General features: G+C 42.3%; 2 protein-coding genes across 5 annotated transcripts in view; both read right to left on the minus strand.

Moving 5' to 3' along the window:
- C14H5orf24 (chromosome 14 C5orf24 homolog) overlaps positions 1 to 16,520 on the minus strand; it is a 19,252-nt gene continuing 2,732 nt past the window's right edge. Inside the window, exons 1-3 of one of the 4 annotated variants that reach the window (XM_074883631.1) lie at positions 12,455 to 12,710; positions 4,281 to 4,710; positions 1 to 2,395 (exon numbers count right to left, since the gene is read on the minus strand). In XM_074883631.1, coding sequence (XP_074739732.1) covers positions 2,355 to 2,395; positions 4,281 to 4,710; positions 12,455 to 12,487 — 504 coding nt within the window. In that variant the 5' untranslated portion in view covers positions 12,488 to 12,710 and the 3' untranslated portion in view covers positions 1 to 2,354. Of the gene's footprint in view, positions 4,711 to 12,454; positions 12,774 to 13,203; positions 13,333 to 16,520 lie in introns of those variants that run through there. The other 3 variants (XM_074883630.1, XM_074883628.1, XM_074883629.1) reach the window with 3 other exon arrangements.
- DDX46 (DEAD-box helicase 46) overlaps positions 15,209 to 16,520 on the minus strand; it is a 27,939-nt gene continuing 26,627 nt past the window's right edge. Inside the window, exon 24 of the mRNA XM_074883626.1 lies at positions 15,209 to 15,386. The gene's annotated coding sequence lies outside the window, so the exon portion shown is untranslated. The remainder of the gene's footprint in view (positions 15,387 to 16,520) is intronic.

The following is a 16,520-nucleotide window of genomic DNA, read 5'->3' on the forward strand; positions in this document are numbered from 1 at the left end:
TTGTTAGGTTTTAAAGTATTAACTTTATTAATAAATATACATCCATATGATGATGTAAATACAGATCATGAACACTACTCCATTCCCATACACATAATTGCACACGAGTAGCTCAAGTTCATGGACATAAAAACATACACAGTATCTAATCAGGCTTTTTACAGCAGAGGACGGGGTGCTGATACTAGTTATTTAACAGATTACTGTTTCCCCCAAAGTAAACCTGTGGAAAAGCGAATGAAAGATTAAAGTATGAGAAAGTGGTTCAAATTTCAGAATACAGACTTTTCTATTTGGGGAAAAAAAAAAAAATCACAAGGAGAAAGGTCTAGTCTCTACTAAAGTCATAAATATATTTAAGCAGTGTTAAAATATATGCATTAAAATAGAGAAGAATAAACTTTCGTGGTCAGAAATGAAGTCTGCAGTTCAAAGTATTTACGATTGTTATCAACTGTTTTAACTGCCAACTCTAAGGATAGCTGAAACATTATTATACATGTAACAAAGTATAGCAGAGCCACAGCTAATGAAACCATCGGACTAATGACTTCACATTGCTCTGCCTTTTAAAGCTCTTCAAAAAGGGGGGAGGGAGTTAAATTCTCATCTGAATTACTCTGTGTATTGTAGTTCCAAGTAATTCTTTTCACAGACACATCACTTTTCACTGACAAGGCTTGGTTTTGTCCTGACTGAACTCTTAAGATCTTTCAGACAAAATGAAAATAAATTCATTCAGAACAGAGATCTCTAATGGCTCTTGATACGCAGTTCTTTTGATTAGTTTAAACTAAATCCAAGATATAAAGAACATTGCTTTAATGACAAAGCTAGCTGCTGATTTTAAAAATACTATCTTTGATATCAGTCAGCCACTTCTGATGGTATCTGATTTTTTTCCTGCCAAACTATGGTGCTAGCATCTTGAATATGTCCAGTGCAAGACTTTATAGTAGCAAAATTATTTGGTTTTAAAGTTTAAGTAAATTTAATCAGAAACTGAATAGTAGTTACTATATGTATATTAAACAGTGAACTTGTATAGCATCATTAAGGAATAATAGCAAGCTAATACATTTCATTTATGTATAAATAAGACGTTAGAAACTTGATAATTAAAAGAAATTATTAAAAACAAACTTGACATGTAGATCTTCTGAACAGTGTTAACACACAACAGTGATCCTAGCTTATGAATAGCTGAATTATGATATATAATATAAAATAAGCAATTTACCTTACAATAATGTTTTCATACTATGGGGGGAAAAGGCCAGTTTTCCCACTGGTACTAATAAAGTTTAGGCATTAACATGCTGTTTCAGTGTTTCTCATGGAAAGAAAAGTGTTGACAAAAGCACAAGGTTTTCTGCAGATTATACATAGGAAGAGCAGAAGTATTTGAAAATTCCATTTCTAGTTCTCTTTGAATCTCTTCACTTCTTCTTTTTCTTCCCCTCACTGCACGGCACCAGTAAACTAGAGTCAGATGTAAAATAAACCAGAATTGGGAAATGCCCAGCAGTGCACTTCTGGTCTCCTTGCTAAATCAGGAGTGCCAAGCAGCCCATTACAGACTCTCTGAACACTTTTCTACTTTATGCTCCTCATTTCACAATTGACAACGTTAATTGTTTTTTACTGGGATTATATTCCACCTGATATAATTAATAAACACTGTAATGAACAGAAATTGCTTAGATAATTTCATTATTTCATCAGCATACTTGAATACAAAATTCATTATACTAGCAGAACAGCAATACATCTGCATTATCTCCTGACACACAGCACAGCACCGTTGAGTAGATGCACAAGTGAGGAACGGAACAGGAGCAACCAGGATAAACAGGAGGTAAGAAGTGGAGTTTCTCCAAGGTAGAGTGGTGACATGCAACACGTTCCTTGCCAGCGAGGTGGGACACTCCTGCAGTGACTACATTCCGCTGAAGAGGACTGCTTTCCCAGCTGAGTTCAGGAAAGAACTTAAAGCAGTCTTGTGTTGAAAAATCATCTGATTAAAAACAGCCAATACAACACAGATCCTGAGGGTGAATTAACTCACGTTAGCATTTTGCATGTGTCAGAAGTTACATCGTTCTGAGACAGACTGCTAAATTTCAGACTTGCGAGTTTGTTGAGGAACAGAACACAGAACTGGATTTCATAGCTTCAGCACGAAGAAACTATTTTTTAGTAGCAGTTTAGCTGCCATTAGTTCATCTATCAACTAAGGAGCCATCCAGTATAGTTGAGGTTCATTGTCTTAGTTGCCAGTGCATACACAGTTCCCCCAAAACAATTCAACACACCTATTGTAAAGTACAGCATAAAGTCCAGCTCAATATGTGTTAGGCATCACTGGAACACCTGAAGGCTTGCTGCTTTTTTCCTGATAAAAAAGGTATGAAACATGACATCTGTTTCTTAAGTTGTCATCATTGAAATCAAGAGTTCTCATCAAAATGACAGCAGGCCAGAAAAGCATTTATGTTAACAAAAATTATCAGCATCATTACTCATTCAGCACAGGCTCAATTAACCCAAATACACTCCCCCAAATCTACAAACTCTATATATTCCCCCTCCCCAGGTATTTGAAGCTACAAATTTATCATAATACCATATTATACGTGAAACAACTTAAACGTAAACTTTTTTCCAGATGAGGGGAAAAAAAAAACTTTAATTCCAGTAAAATAAATTTAGAACAAACAATATGCAACATTGAGGACTGATTTTTTTTTTGAAGTCTAGATTAAAGTATTTTACACACACACACTCACACTCTCTCACACTTAAAAAAAATTAAATACACCCACTTGAAAAATGGAACATTTCTTTTGGAAGGAGGGAAGGTTTTAGTTGCAGCCAAGGAAGGTATTTATAGTTAACCAACAACATTTTTTTCCAGCTTGCATGCATAGATGAATTGCTTTATATCTGGGGTCTAGCAGTGCACTAAACTGCATCCTGTTTGCATCAGCTATACAGTTTGCTTTTATAAATCATGAAAATGCTGTCCTTTGGTAGATATATAAGCTTCATAACTTAAATATAGTATAAGTGTCAAACGACGAGATAACTGTATTTTCAGGAATATGTGGCAAAACTAAGTCTGAAAACTTGGCAACAGTGTCTATTTAGAAAGTTTAATTTGTAAACATTATAGATTAATACTTTAAAAGCTATTAAACTGTCGCCACCTAAGCACAGAATTTAAAGGCAAAAAACAGTGTAAATAGCTATTTACAGGTTTAAGAACATACTGTTTAATATTAACCAAGTGCATCACTAGGATGAACAGTACTTAATTTCTTATAAAATATTTCAAATTTCAAAGAATGATTTGTGGTTTGGTATATGTACTATTAGGCATTTCAAGATTACACAGCAGAATCCTGTAACAGCTTAATTAAAAGAACAGCTATCACCTACAGGCAAATTAGCTTGCATTAATAAGGCGCTGTGAAGCTGTAACGTGTTGTACAAACACTCAGTTTTCTTTAATATTTTCAAAAATATTTTTGGAGCATTAGTTGAAATCGACTTAATGCTACAACTCCAGAACCAAAAGCCACCTGAAATCAGCACTTTAAAAAAAGGTGGGGCTTTCTTTTCTTTGCTTGTTAGTTTTTAGGTATCTATTTGAGGTCTGTAGAAGCTCCTGCAGAAGTGGAAAATGCAGCTTGCAGCTTTAGCAATTTTTCTTATCAGGTAAGAACTCATCTGGCCAAGTTCCTTATTGTAAGATAGGCCACATCGAGAACCAACACATCAACCAACAGCCAGCTAATTCTGTCCTCCTTATTTCAATTCTTTACTAACCACACAACTAGATTTACCAGAAATTGAACATAAAACTAGGGACATGGACATTACTTAAGTATCGACACGAAGGCATAATGCATCACTTCAGACTTTCTTATAAATTATGATTTAAAACCAACAAAAATCCCTTTAAACCAGTGCCTTCTCAACATTGCTTTAAACGTTACTGAATTGCACCTGTGGGCTATGGCATTATTTGAATGAAAATAAAATCTAGAAACTCAGGCAAACACTACAACAAAATGCAAGAAACATGCCAAAATTCAGAGTAAAGCAGATTAGTAAGGAGTTACTAATTCCCTCCTTTCATTCATTAGGCTGTTTGATTTTGCTGCTAGTTTCACCAGCAGCATGTACTCCTCTGTTATGCACCACAGGATAGGGAAAAGCTGCACTGCCACAAGTATAACTTAGATTTGCAAGCCGTGATAGAGCTTTAATGCTACCTGGAGGTCTGCCTGGGCTGACTTTGTATCCTGCTGCTTTAGTCGTGCCCAAGGGTCTGCCTGGACTTGTCTTAAATCCAGCTGCTTTGGTGGTCCCCAGGGGTCGACCTGTGCTGGTTCGGTACCCTGCCGATTTTGTGGTCCCTGATGGCCTTCCACGTTTACCAGAGCGGTTGAGGTTTTTCTTTTTCTTTAGTTCGTCTTTTGTCTCTATATTCCTGCCACTTGTGGTTTGCAAGTGCGATTCGTTCAGCGCATCTTGTCTCTGGCACGCAATTGGTTTGTGGCTGACCGCGTGGCTGTATTTACTCTGCTGCGTGGCATACAAGTCAAACTGATCGGCGGATCTCACATTGTCTTCGTTAAGGCAAGAACTCTTGCCGGGCCCACAGAATGCTGTATTGCTGCTGGCAACAGGGTGCATCATTTTCTACCAAAAATAAGAGAGACAAATATGTATCAATACATAACAATACTGCAGCGTTCTGCAAGTGAGGATCGTTCAAAAGCTACCTCTATTTCTTAAAATTAGTCCGAACTACTTCGTCTATTTTTAGTAAACAGTATTGATGTTACTAAATTACTTTTAAAAATTAGTTTTATTAAGCTTTCACTTGCACGGTAACCTTTACACATAGTTAAAAATGACAGTTTAAACCATACTATTCAGATAGGTGTAATTAGGGAAGCAGTATGCTAAAGAACTGAAGGAGAACATTTCAGCAACCAAGATACAATATCCGCTCACCCACCGTGATTTCCAAACCTTTCACACTGAATCTCCTCTAAATTCTAGCTGTTTAAGATTAACCTATCACCTGTGAGCCAAGGAAAAACATGGTATCACACTCTCGATTTAGTAGATACAGGCTCCTCAAGTTTTTTTTTAACTGAAGCAAATTAATAAAACACTAATCAGTTTTGTCATTTCTTGTTGCAATTGATGTGAAAGAAAGAAACAGGTAAGGCATTCAGCAAAGACAATGGTGCCACAGTTGGGAAAGCAGAGGTATGAAATGAATCTGTGACAAAGTACAAGATGCTTGATTGCACCGCTGCTGTCTGAGAGACGACTTGTAACTCCCCCAAAACAGGGCCTGAGAAACAGGCTGAGCGGGACCCGACGCTGTCCTAGTTAGAAGAGCAGGTACAAATTGCTGGTAATGACAACTCTGAGACAACAACTTTGGGAAAAACAACACAACTCCTGTTACAGACATGCACGTTGTCACACATCTCCAAATATTCTGGAAAACAAACATGGCCCATCCAGGTCAGCAACTGTTTTATACAGCCTGCTCTTCTCCTTGGACTAAACCAACTTGAGCTGTGCTCTGTTTATAGAGGCTTACTTGTTTAAACAAGACTCAAAGCCCTGTCTTCAGGATGGTAGAAGGGTGACTCTCACCTGCGTGTTACTGTGGGCTAACCCTGGTTCCAAGGGACAAACTGACGTTCAGCTGCTAGAAACCATGTATGGTCACCATGAGAATTACAAGCGACTATTTCTAAGTAAATCGGTTATGCTTACATCCATCATATCAAATCCCTGCAGCATATGTACTGGGGCAGAATCACAACAATTAACGATATTTCTGGTATTGTAAAACTTTAGAAGCATCAATACTAAAAAATACCAACTGCAAAGATACTGCCTCAAATTTCTTAATAGTGGCGATACTGTAAAAAGCCAACAAGGCACTCAAGGAGCAACACGGTATTTTCACCCATTCAACTGTATTGGTTCTACAACTTAAATAAGCTGCAAATACTCAGTTTAAGATAATAATATTTAGCCATGCTGAAGACAACATTAAGCCAATCAGTACCTGGCACGTTGGAGGATTTCTGCGCCCTACAGTCATGCTTAGGACACCAACTATTTCTTCTCGGGGTAAATTAGTAGATAAGGTCTGGAAGATTTATGGTATTTTCCCTGCAGTAGCTCTGGACTATCACCTACAGCAACCCAATTAAATTCAGTAATCAATCGTAGAGTTTAATTTGGCAGTTATGAATGTCTCCTCCCAGCCAGAGAGAAAGCACACAGCAGAGACAGTCTGTTTACCCAGAGTAAATCCCCGTGCCCTTTGCTTCTGATTACAGTGGATACATTCCCTGCTGTAACACCCAATTTACCTTGGCTTGTCAAATGCACATTACAGTGTATGCATTACTCTTGTGCAAATATATGAATATGGTTTTATGTCAAATAGTGAAATTATGATAGTAATATAGTCTAAATATTAGATGGTTCTAGCAGAGATTATCCAAGTGCTGCAGTCCTGGCATGTTGAACGGGGTATGGTGGAACAAACATGAAACCACTTATTGCAGGTGTTGACTAGCAAACAAACAACTAAGAATAATTAGCAAGCCTGCACTTAGCAAAGAACAAAAAAGTAAGGTACAGGTCAAGAGACCAAACAGACTTTTCAGTGCAGCAATAAAAAGGAAGCTTAAGGTTTTCTACAATTAGCAGTCAAATAAATGTTACCTTCCTTTAACCCCACTAGAACAGGGCCTACAATATCACAAAAAATACCTGACATTTTTCATGATACATAATTGCAAACATAAGGGTTCTGATAATGTACTTTTGCTGCCGAGAGAGTAAGCCCAGCGGCTCTGAAAGGCTATTCATCTGTTTGTTGATACACTAGAGGATACTTGGAGCGGTTAGCAGCATTCTTGTCTCGGTACTCACTTTAAACACAGGAATACTGGCTTCGGCCCCAAAAAGCTGCTCCGAGCTCGACTGCCACAAAGAAGGATCAGTTCAACTGCCCAGTATCCGAGGAAAACACCAGAGCAGGGAGAAAGCCCTGAATAAAGTGGGGGCCCCTGCTGTGTCTCAGGAGACCAACCACCACTCAGACTTGTTCCTGTCTATGTTACACTCTTACTCTCTGCTTTTTCTCCTCATTACAGTCAGGGGGGGATTTTTCCTACTGACACTATTCATCTTTCCTGGGGAGAACCATCACAGGTACTCCTAGACAGTGACTATATCCTGTGTAACTGCCAAGCCCTGGAGCTCCATCACCATATGCATGTGTTTTGTGTCTACTGTAATATCGCTGAGAGCTCTGACAAACACTAACTTTACACACAAAACCTGGCTGATGCTAGTTTACCTCCCATCTGGCAACAGCCGGTATCACTGTAATTGATGAAAGAAGAAAGATGTACAAATCAGTAACTGTTTAAAATTTCTCACAAGAGGAAGCTTAAAAAAAACCCCACACTCTTGGTGGAAGACTGCCAATGGGATTTTTTTTTAATACTTTTTCTTTTTCCCCCCCTCTCTGCACCATTTCTCATCAAACCATGAAAATTTCAAGTAGTAGCCAAGGTTCGTATACTGTGGTTTTTGATTTAAGACTTTTTTTCTGAAAAGTTTTAAAAAAGAAATCTGTAATTGAGCTTAATTACCCTAACATGGACATCTCCAGTATAATTTTACTTCATTCACAATACAGCGGGGAATAAAGGAATGTAGCGAGTCTATCTGTAGAGTGGAAGCAGGTTTCTTGGCAGGGAGATACACAGCGTAAATGAGAATTGGTATAAAATGCAAAGCTATGCCCATTTAAAAATCACACTCTAGCTAAATTGTATAGCCAAACACATACAACTTTGTGTGCAAGCATTCTTAAATAAAACTGGCCAGACAAGTTTCCAGCAAAATAGAACTTACTTGGTTTAAATCTGTAAATAGACACATAAAAGATACTTGCCACAGTTTACTTAAATCAGTTTTTAAACTGATTCAACTGACTGGTTGAATGTCTTTGTGTAAACAAATAGTTAAGATGAGGCATTGTAGTAACGAAATTTAGTCGTTTTTCAAAAAGGTTTTTACTGTAAAATGGCTGTAGAGGATTTTCTGTATGGATCCTTTTCTATCCCATCATTTATTTCTATACAAGTGCTGGGGAAGGGAGGAGACAACTGGATAAGCTAGCTTTGGGAAAAGACAAGCAGCATTAGAGCTTCCCATGCAACGAAGCACAGAAGCTCCACCGCTGCTAGAAATAAAGAAAGAAACAGGACCATCCATCCGGGACCTGCAAAGCTTTGCTGCGGGGGGATTTCTGGACATGGTAATGATCCCCGCTTTTAAAGTACAGCTGCACTGCAACTCTCCTGCAAAGTTAACCTGATTTAGCACTAGAGTGGTGAGTCTGAAGTTTTGTTTTGCCCAGATGACAGCCAGGCCACTGATCGGTCAATACACGATGTACAAGGCTGCCGTTAAGATTTTTTTGTATTTCAGTCAAGCTTGATATAATTTGCTTCCTTCTGCTGGGAGATGAAAAAGAAACTGTATTACAGGCAATACAGACACAGCAGGAAACTTAAGAAATTTCACCTAATTCCAGTGATATTACAGGTTTTGGACAAATTGCATCCTTGTATCCCTAAATACAGGTTAAGATACCACACAGTTCTAGCTTACAACTGCTGAGGCTTTTGTTCCTTGTATGGCCCATCTCTCTCTAGGCTTGAAACTATGCAGAAAATCCCCATTCATGTCCTGTTTACTACACAAAAGTTTAAGATCCAAGCTACTCAAATCACATTACACAAAAACACCCTCCTCAGTTGCGAATGATGCTGTCTCTAGCTTTCAAACATCACACCCTTTGCCTTCTCCATGGGCAAAATTCAGCTGCCAGCATAGACAAGGTGAAAACTTTGATGAGCAGAGAAAGTACACAAGCCCCCTGGAACAGGCGCTTTGCTCGTTAGATATTTTATACTGGGTATGGGACCTGTTCCGCATTAAGCAGAATAATCAGTTGCAACATAAGCAGGCAACTGCTCTGGTCTCACCCACCCCAGCCTGCTTTCTGCAACTCCAGCCTGGTTAGCACCAGAACAGACCTGAGTCAGCAAGTGCTTTTTTGACTTCTGGTAAAACACACTTGAATCAGAGCAAAACTGACCAAAACTGGAAGTACATCTATATTACAACTTTTCAAACGACAAATACCAGGAAAGGTAAATCCTATGGCCAACAGGGACAACTTTGCTTTTAATGAAGGTTATTTTTCTGAAGTTTTTCATAGCTGAGCTTGCAACAGTTTCAACAGTATTGAGGGAGCTGTAGGAGGCTGTAGCAGTACATTTTCATCATCGTCCAACTCATACAAAGTACATGACATACTACTTAAAAACACAAGCAGCTACAAGTATTATTTCTGCACTAGTACCCCAAACGTCACTTCTACCAATTAAAACCGCTGGCGTGGAGCACAGGACCAGCTCTGTTCAAGATCTCTGCATAAAGAACGCTCTATGCCACGTACGGCAGCGCCGGGGCTGCGGGCCCTGGGGAATACCAAAGGGCTCATGTTCTTTGCAGGGGGGAGTTCAAGCAGCAGCAGCAATATTTTCCCTTTCAAGATTGCAACAGAGATACGGTATTGGTTCTGCTCTTTCCCCTTAGGATAGCGGGTGTGACAAATACTTTCATTACTCAGTTAAAAGAATGAATTATATCAATTTAAATGTTTTCAAGTGTCCCTTTTATTGTCAGCTCCTTTTCTACACGTTAACTCTTGCTACAGCAGGGCCTTACCCGATTTTTAAAGCGCTATAACTGCTTCTTTTCACAATGTTGCACCTTACCTTGAGTATTCCCATAAAAGTAAACGTTTTAAAAATACTAAGTATGAAATCCTATCAGTGGTACAACATACACCGTAACACCTGAAACTATATTTGAAATCTAATCTGCTTCTGAAGCCAGATAACCAGTTTCTCCAAGCTGTGCTTATGAAGCACTTTCCGCAGTTGATTGCGTAATACGATTTTTCTCATTTGACACTAGGTAAAATGCATTAAATCTATTAAAACCAGCCAAAATATAAGAAACAATTTCTTTACACTAGAGCTACTACATGACAACATGAGACTGCAAATTGAAGAGATAACGTGATTTTGAAAACAGTTTTTCTCTCACTTACTCTTAATGCAAAAAGACTATGAAATTAAGAGTTTCCCAAGCAATACAAGAATTTAAAAGTACAGTCCTTCCTCCAGTGACCCAGGGTCATTTCTTACATGACGGAAGTTAAGGGAAGAGTTATTTGGAGCAGATACACCCACCTCCTTCAAATTCCTCCTCCCCAGACGTGCCAGGCGGAGGGGGAGTCTTCTCTCGCAGAGGGGCTGTGACTCCTGCTCCTTACCAGCGAGCTGCAACCTGGGTGCACCTCTGTGCCTCCAGGAGTTCAAGTGTTTTGACTCAGACACACTTGGAGAAACAGCGCTCTCCAAAGCCTAAGCACCAGCTTTGTATTAAAGACAGAGATCAGCACTGCTCTCACAAAGATTAGATATCGTCAGGCACTAGCTAGGCTAAGTGTGAAGTAAACTGTCAACTTTTAGGGATCATTCATGATTTGATTGCAAAACCAGGCAAACAAGTTATTGTTAGGCTTTCTAACCTTAAAAAAACAAATAAGTCATATCTAAGGGCAGAGTTTCACTAGATGCTTACATCAGCAAGAACGTCAGCTGACTTCTTCCACCCCAAAATTAAGATCACATAACCACGTGATGATGAGAAACGGGACTCTTGAAAGGGTTAAGACAGCTTCAGAAAAATTAAGGAAGATCAGGTCAATGATTTAATTAACTGTGCACCCCCAGGTACACTGACACAATCAACAGTTTGGTTTCATAATCAATACCGAATCTGCATTTTTTTTCTGAACGGGACAATCTTGCCCTTCCGTCTTCTCCCACCTTCCTGCTCCCTGTGCCAACACTAACTATTGTGTAAGAGCAGGATAAACCAACACTGGGGATCTGACCCAGGTGAAAACTAATCCAACAAGAAAGCAAAAGCAACAGTTGGCTGGCACTGAGGCAAGGGAGGAACAGAAACACACATTTCCATTAGAAGCACAGAGATAGACTGAGGTCCCAGGTCAGTCTAAACCATGTTACCCACCAGCTGCCACTGCCCCACTCCCCCCCTGGTCTCAGTTACTTAAAAAACTAACCAGACCTCAAAAAGATGACTTTGACAACTTAATGGACTTAGAAGACCTGAAGGAAGGGTATGACAAGTCTCAAACACAGCAGAGGGAATGGAGGTAGGGGTAAAAAAAACCCCACAGCTGGGGATGGGGCAGCACAGAATCAAGGCAGCCATCAGGCCAGATAGACTGGCTTAGAAGAGTAAGGTTGTGAAACTGCACCCTGATTATTCTGTGGTTCTGTAATTACCGAAGTTCAAGGCAATCCAAATATGCATATGAATGATGGAGCAGGTAGAGGTAGATCTTTATAAAGAAAGGATTATTAGTGTTTGTGAAACTGTCCATTGACCTCAAGGAGTTACTCCCAGGTGAAGAGGAGCAGACCTCACCACAGCCTAGAACAACGGCTTTGAGGAGCTGGAGATGCTTATTCATCTCCGTGGGTGTTCTCGCCCACCCGCTCTTCTCCCCAGGGAACAGCCCTCGCTGCAGCCTAGAACAATAGCTCGGAGAGGTAAGAGGTGCTCATTCATCTCCGTGGGTGTTCTCACCTACCCTCTCCTCTTTCCCTAGCTGCCTCCCACAAAAGGATTTTGAAGCTTAAGAGATGGATCAAACATCTCTTTCCTGATGTGCGCTTCCACGGCGTTTCTCTGTGACGGGACTAGTGCACAAGACTCCGGACACCTGTCAACACACCCAAACACAGCCACTGCAGCAAACTTATGCCAGGCTGCAGAAAGACAAAGTCCACTTGTTGAATCTGTTCAACAGTGGTCAATGGACAAAAAACAGGCGGGACTTTTTTTAAGGTTGCATCTAAAACCTGAAGGATATGGATACAGACAAAAAAAAAAAAAGTTGGAGGAGAAACTATGGCATCTGAAGACTGAAACAGAAATAAATTGTAATTTAAGAAATATATTAACCAGGTGTTCCTTCTGCTCTTTCATTTTACAAAAATAAAAGCCACATGGATCAAAATAGCTGTTACTTTCTATAGAGATACCCAGAGAGAAACGCACGCAAATTAAAGGTGCAACTATTCACTAATTAATTACCCCAGAAGGGCTATGCACAAATAAGGATGCATTAAACTATCTGTAACTATGCACAAGAATATACACCACCGACATGTGTTACGCTAGAACGCAGAGAGGCACAGAAGGAACATACCAGAGGCCCTGACGTGCAGGTGAACGAAGGCATATGCTACTTCGGTATGTCAAGGAAATACATCCGTGGACTGTGTGCATGTATTAAGATCTCACACACTAATGGAAATATGTTCTAAGTAAAAAGCACGGCATATTCACTATCCCCTCGCACGAGAGCTGGGGGTGCTGAAGGGAATTAATTCCTGAGCGCAGCAGGAGGCCCCAGCTCCACCTGAAGAGGCCAAGGGCCAGCGGAGGGGACAAAGGGGGCGGCGCGGCTCCCTCCTGCCCCGGCCCGCCGCCTCAGCTGCCACCACCGCGCTTGGGGTCACGGTGTGGGGGTGTCCCTCGCCTCGCATGTCACCTGTCTCGCGTGGGTGGCAAGAAACCGGGCCCGTCCCAACCTCCCCGCCTCGGCCCGGGGTGCGGCCTCCACCCCCCGGCCCAGGGCACGGCCCGGCTCCCCCCCGCCCGGGCAGGGGGGCAGCGGGACGGGGCGGCGATGGCGCAGCTGCCCTCCCACGGCCCTGCGGGGCCGGGCTCCCGCAGGCGGAGCCCCCCCGTGAAGAGACCGGGGTGGTGGCGGTGGGGGGGATCCCCCCTCAGCGGCGGGGCTGGACGCGGCCGACGGGGGAGGGGAGAGGAAAGGAGAGAAGAGGAGCGGAGCGGAGCTCCCCTCCCCCGCCGGCCGCGTCTCCATCTTGCCCGCCCGCCGCCTCCCACCGCGCGGAGAAGGGGCCGGGGAACGCAGGCCCGGCCCGCACCTACCTGAGGGGACCGGGGCGGCCTGCAGGGCGGCGGACGGGAGGGCGGGAGCGAGCGGCCGCCTCCCCCACACCCCGCCGGGCAGCTGCAGGGAGCGGCGCTGCGGCGGGCGCGGGCGGGAGGGAGGGAGGGGAGGGCGGGGCGCGCTCCCGAGCCGCGGGGGCGCGCCGCGGGGGCGCGCGTGCGCGGGGCGGGGCCGGCGGGGCGGGGCCTCCCGCCTCTGAGGCGCTCAGTGTCGGGGACCCGCCGCCATTTTGTCCTGCTGGGCGGGAAGGTGGCGGGCGGGCGCTCGGCTGAGGTGCGAGGCGCGCACGGAGATGCGGGAGGTGGCCGGTCTCTCTGCCGGCACCTTGCTTTCCCACAGAGGATGAGGGAGGGCTGCCGAGCGGCGAGGAGGCCAGCCGGGACGGCACGCAGTGGCCTTGAGTGCAGGCGAGCGATCCCCATCGCCCTGGGCCTCACTGACAGGGTAGGGGAGTGCTTGCACTGAGCCGTTACTCCTGTTTTTCACCACATGAATAGCATTATTCACCCATGTCTTTGCATCTGGCTACTAAGGATGAATCACAGATTTATTGGATGATAAATTATAGAATGTGCCCTTTGTATTTTAAATACTGTAAATCATTAAGAACATTCATGAAAGGTGATTCAGGATTCCTGGTGTTTCCACTACTTTCATTTGGAATGAAGAGTGTGATATTTTCAGCCCCAAAAGTACACACATTGTAATCCATTACAGAACAGTCAAGCTTTAGGATTGTATTAAAATAATGTATGACATTAGTTCTCTTTCACTGCTGACTTTGCAATGAGGACTGCAGCCATTTCCAGCGTAACTTAGATATAATGGTCCATATACTATTAGCCACTGGCATCTTACAGCACCAGCTGCAGTGAAGAATTGTTGACTATTAAATATTTTTCCCTGTTTTATCCATCTATGTTCTAAAGAGTTTAGTATTGCAGTGGCACTTCACTATAAACAAGACTTTATACTTCTGAGCAGGAACAGCAACTTCTACTATTTCCAAAGAAAAACAGGAATTTTCTCTATCCCTTCCACTATTCCCATAGAAACAGGAATTTTAAGTGCCCAGCACTACCCTTTTGTTGTCAACCTCACTTCTAGTGAAACAATGTGACAGCCCACTTTGTGGAGGGGTATGACCAACAGATTTTTTAATCCATGTTTGTTAATGACCATAACAGCATCAGTGCCACTATATATTCATCCAAACCCTCCTGCTGTCTGTTAGCACCCTTGGGCCACTGATAGCATATACACCCCCAAATCACAGCGTCTAAATGAGCATGTAAGTCCTTAAATGACTGACATCTGAAAGACGTCCTGCATTATTTAGACGAGGTCTTAGAAAATGAAAGCAAGACAGACAAGACGAAGAAGAACCTGCAGCTTTTACAAATGACTAATTTTGTTTTTCTAAATATTTTCCTCTCCTGCTGTTGTTTTGGGAGCTGACTGCTGTACTCCAACCTTGTGATATTCCATTTCTACAATACTTGGAGCTCTTCAGGCCGAAAATTGCTGTGAAACATCCTGCCAAGACGATGGTTCAGTTTTTTGCCAGTGCTTCCTAATGCATGCAGGAATCCTCACTTGCAGTATAAGAAAGCAGCAGGGAAAAGCAGCATTTATTTTGCTTAATTTAGCAAATGATTCAGTTTATTTACAAACCTCATCTTTCTGCTGCTTTTATCTCCTGTTGGAAATGCTGCCACCAATCAGAAGCAGTAGAGTTCGATACCTCTTTGAAATCCTGTTATTTTCCTTTTAATATCTTAGTCTGGAAGGTGATGGAAGTCAGGACAGGCTCAGGCTCCTGATTTATCTAGAAGAAATCGTGATCTCAACAGAATGCAGAAGCAATCAGATAGTAGAGAGGAGTGAACTTGTAATGTGAAGCAAGGAAAGGTTCCATCCCAGGGAGCTGTGAAACCTGAATCGGGCTGTTGTGGTGGCTATCACCGGCAGACTGGCAGAGTGAGAGCAAGAGCTAAATGTCTGACCTTGGAGCTGGACGTGCCTCCGTGAGGGCGCTGGGTCTGTGTGACTGCTCTGTGTCATGCTCCAGGCAAACCCACACCAGATGAGCTGGCTCCGTTGCCCACAGTGCTCAAATATTAATCTGGTAGCAACAGGGTCTGGTTTCCTCATCTGCACGCTGTGGTAATAAAAAGAGGAACCAAAAAGATAAATTGATCTGCAACTGTCTTGTTTTGTGAAAGCTCCCCAGGGCCTGAAGCACTGCCGCTACTCGGGTTGTGAATCTACTTCCTCCTTTTCTTTCTCTCAAGGACTGCTCTTGCTAGCAGTACCGAATGATTGCATTAATTATCTGTAAGGTAAAAGATGCAATGAAATGCTGCCTCTTCCTACATGCAGACCGCAGTGTCTCATTCTCCTCCTCCCTTACTGGAGATCTCACCAGTGGATCCAAACTTTCAAGGAGAGGAAGGGCCTGAAAGCACAAGTTCCTCCTTCTGCCAATGCAGGAGCTTCTTGCCAGTCCTCAGCTACACAGCGTGCTGAGCAAGCCAGGGGAATTCAGTACCGTAGCTTCTATTTAACTATGAATTACTGGAGCTGACAATTTCCACAAATTCACTTGCTTGCTAAGATGCACAGGCAGAGGAAACGTAGGGTTTAGTTAAGATTAAGGATTTTCATTAAGTGTAACGTTTTCCTTGCTCAGCAGTTAGTTTCCGAACAGTTGCTCAGTGGAATTTATTGTTCTAAGAAACACGTTTGTGATGACAAACTTCATACTTAGAATGGCCAAAGTAGAAAATAACTTAATCACATGCTTACTCCACAGTAGGCTATTAATAATTTCTTAGCTCACTAGAACTACTTAGTTCTGAGATACTAATTAATTTACCTCTACTTATGCTGGTCAGCTTGACAACTTTGGATTTCTCAGTTTGACTAAAGGAAAATATTTAAATTGTTTCAGATGAGGAGTCTCAGAGAAGCAATGTTTGGGTGGCAATCACTCAGACTAATGGTCATTTATTTAAAAACAATTGTTTCCACTGTAGCTAAAATTATGAAAACAAATCTTCCTGCCTAGCATTGTATAAACACTTCACAAAATGTACATTTTGGGACAAATTGGAGTCCAGCTGTGTGCCTTTTATCTTTACATTTTTAGGTTGCTCTCCGCCTCCACTCCCCCCATACACCACAGTGAGCTGGAAGCCAAATTTCTTCTGCAAACGCCCGAGCTCTAAGAACACAAACTTGTTTAAGCTGAGACCATATTTGGAAGAGATCTGGGTCAAGAAAAATAATCAGA

The sequence above is a fragment of the Strix uralensis genome, chromosome 14 (genome assembly GCF_047716275.1).
Source record: "Strix uralensis isolate ZFMK-TIS-50842 chromosome 14, bStrUra1, whole genome shotgun sequence".
NCBI classification, from domain to species: Eukaryota; Metazoa; Chordata; class Aves; order Strigiformes; family Strigidae; genus Strix; species Strix uralensis.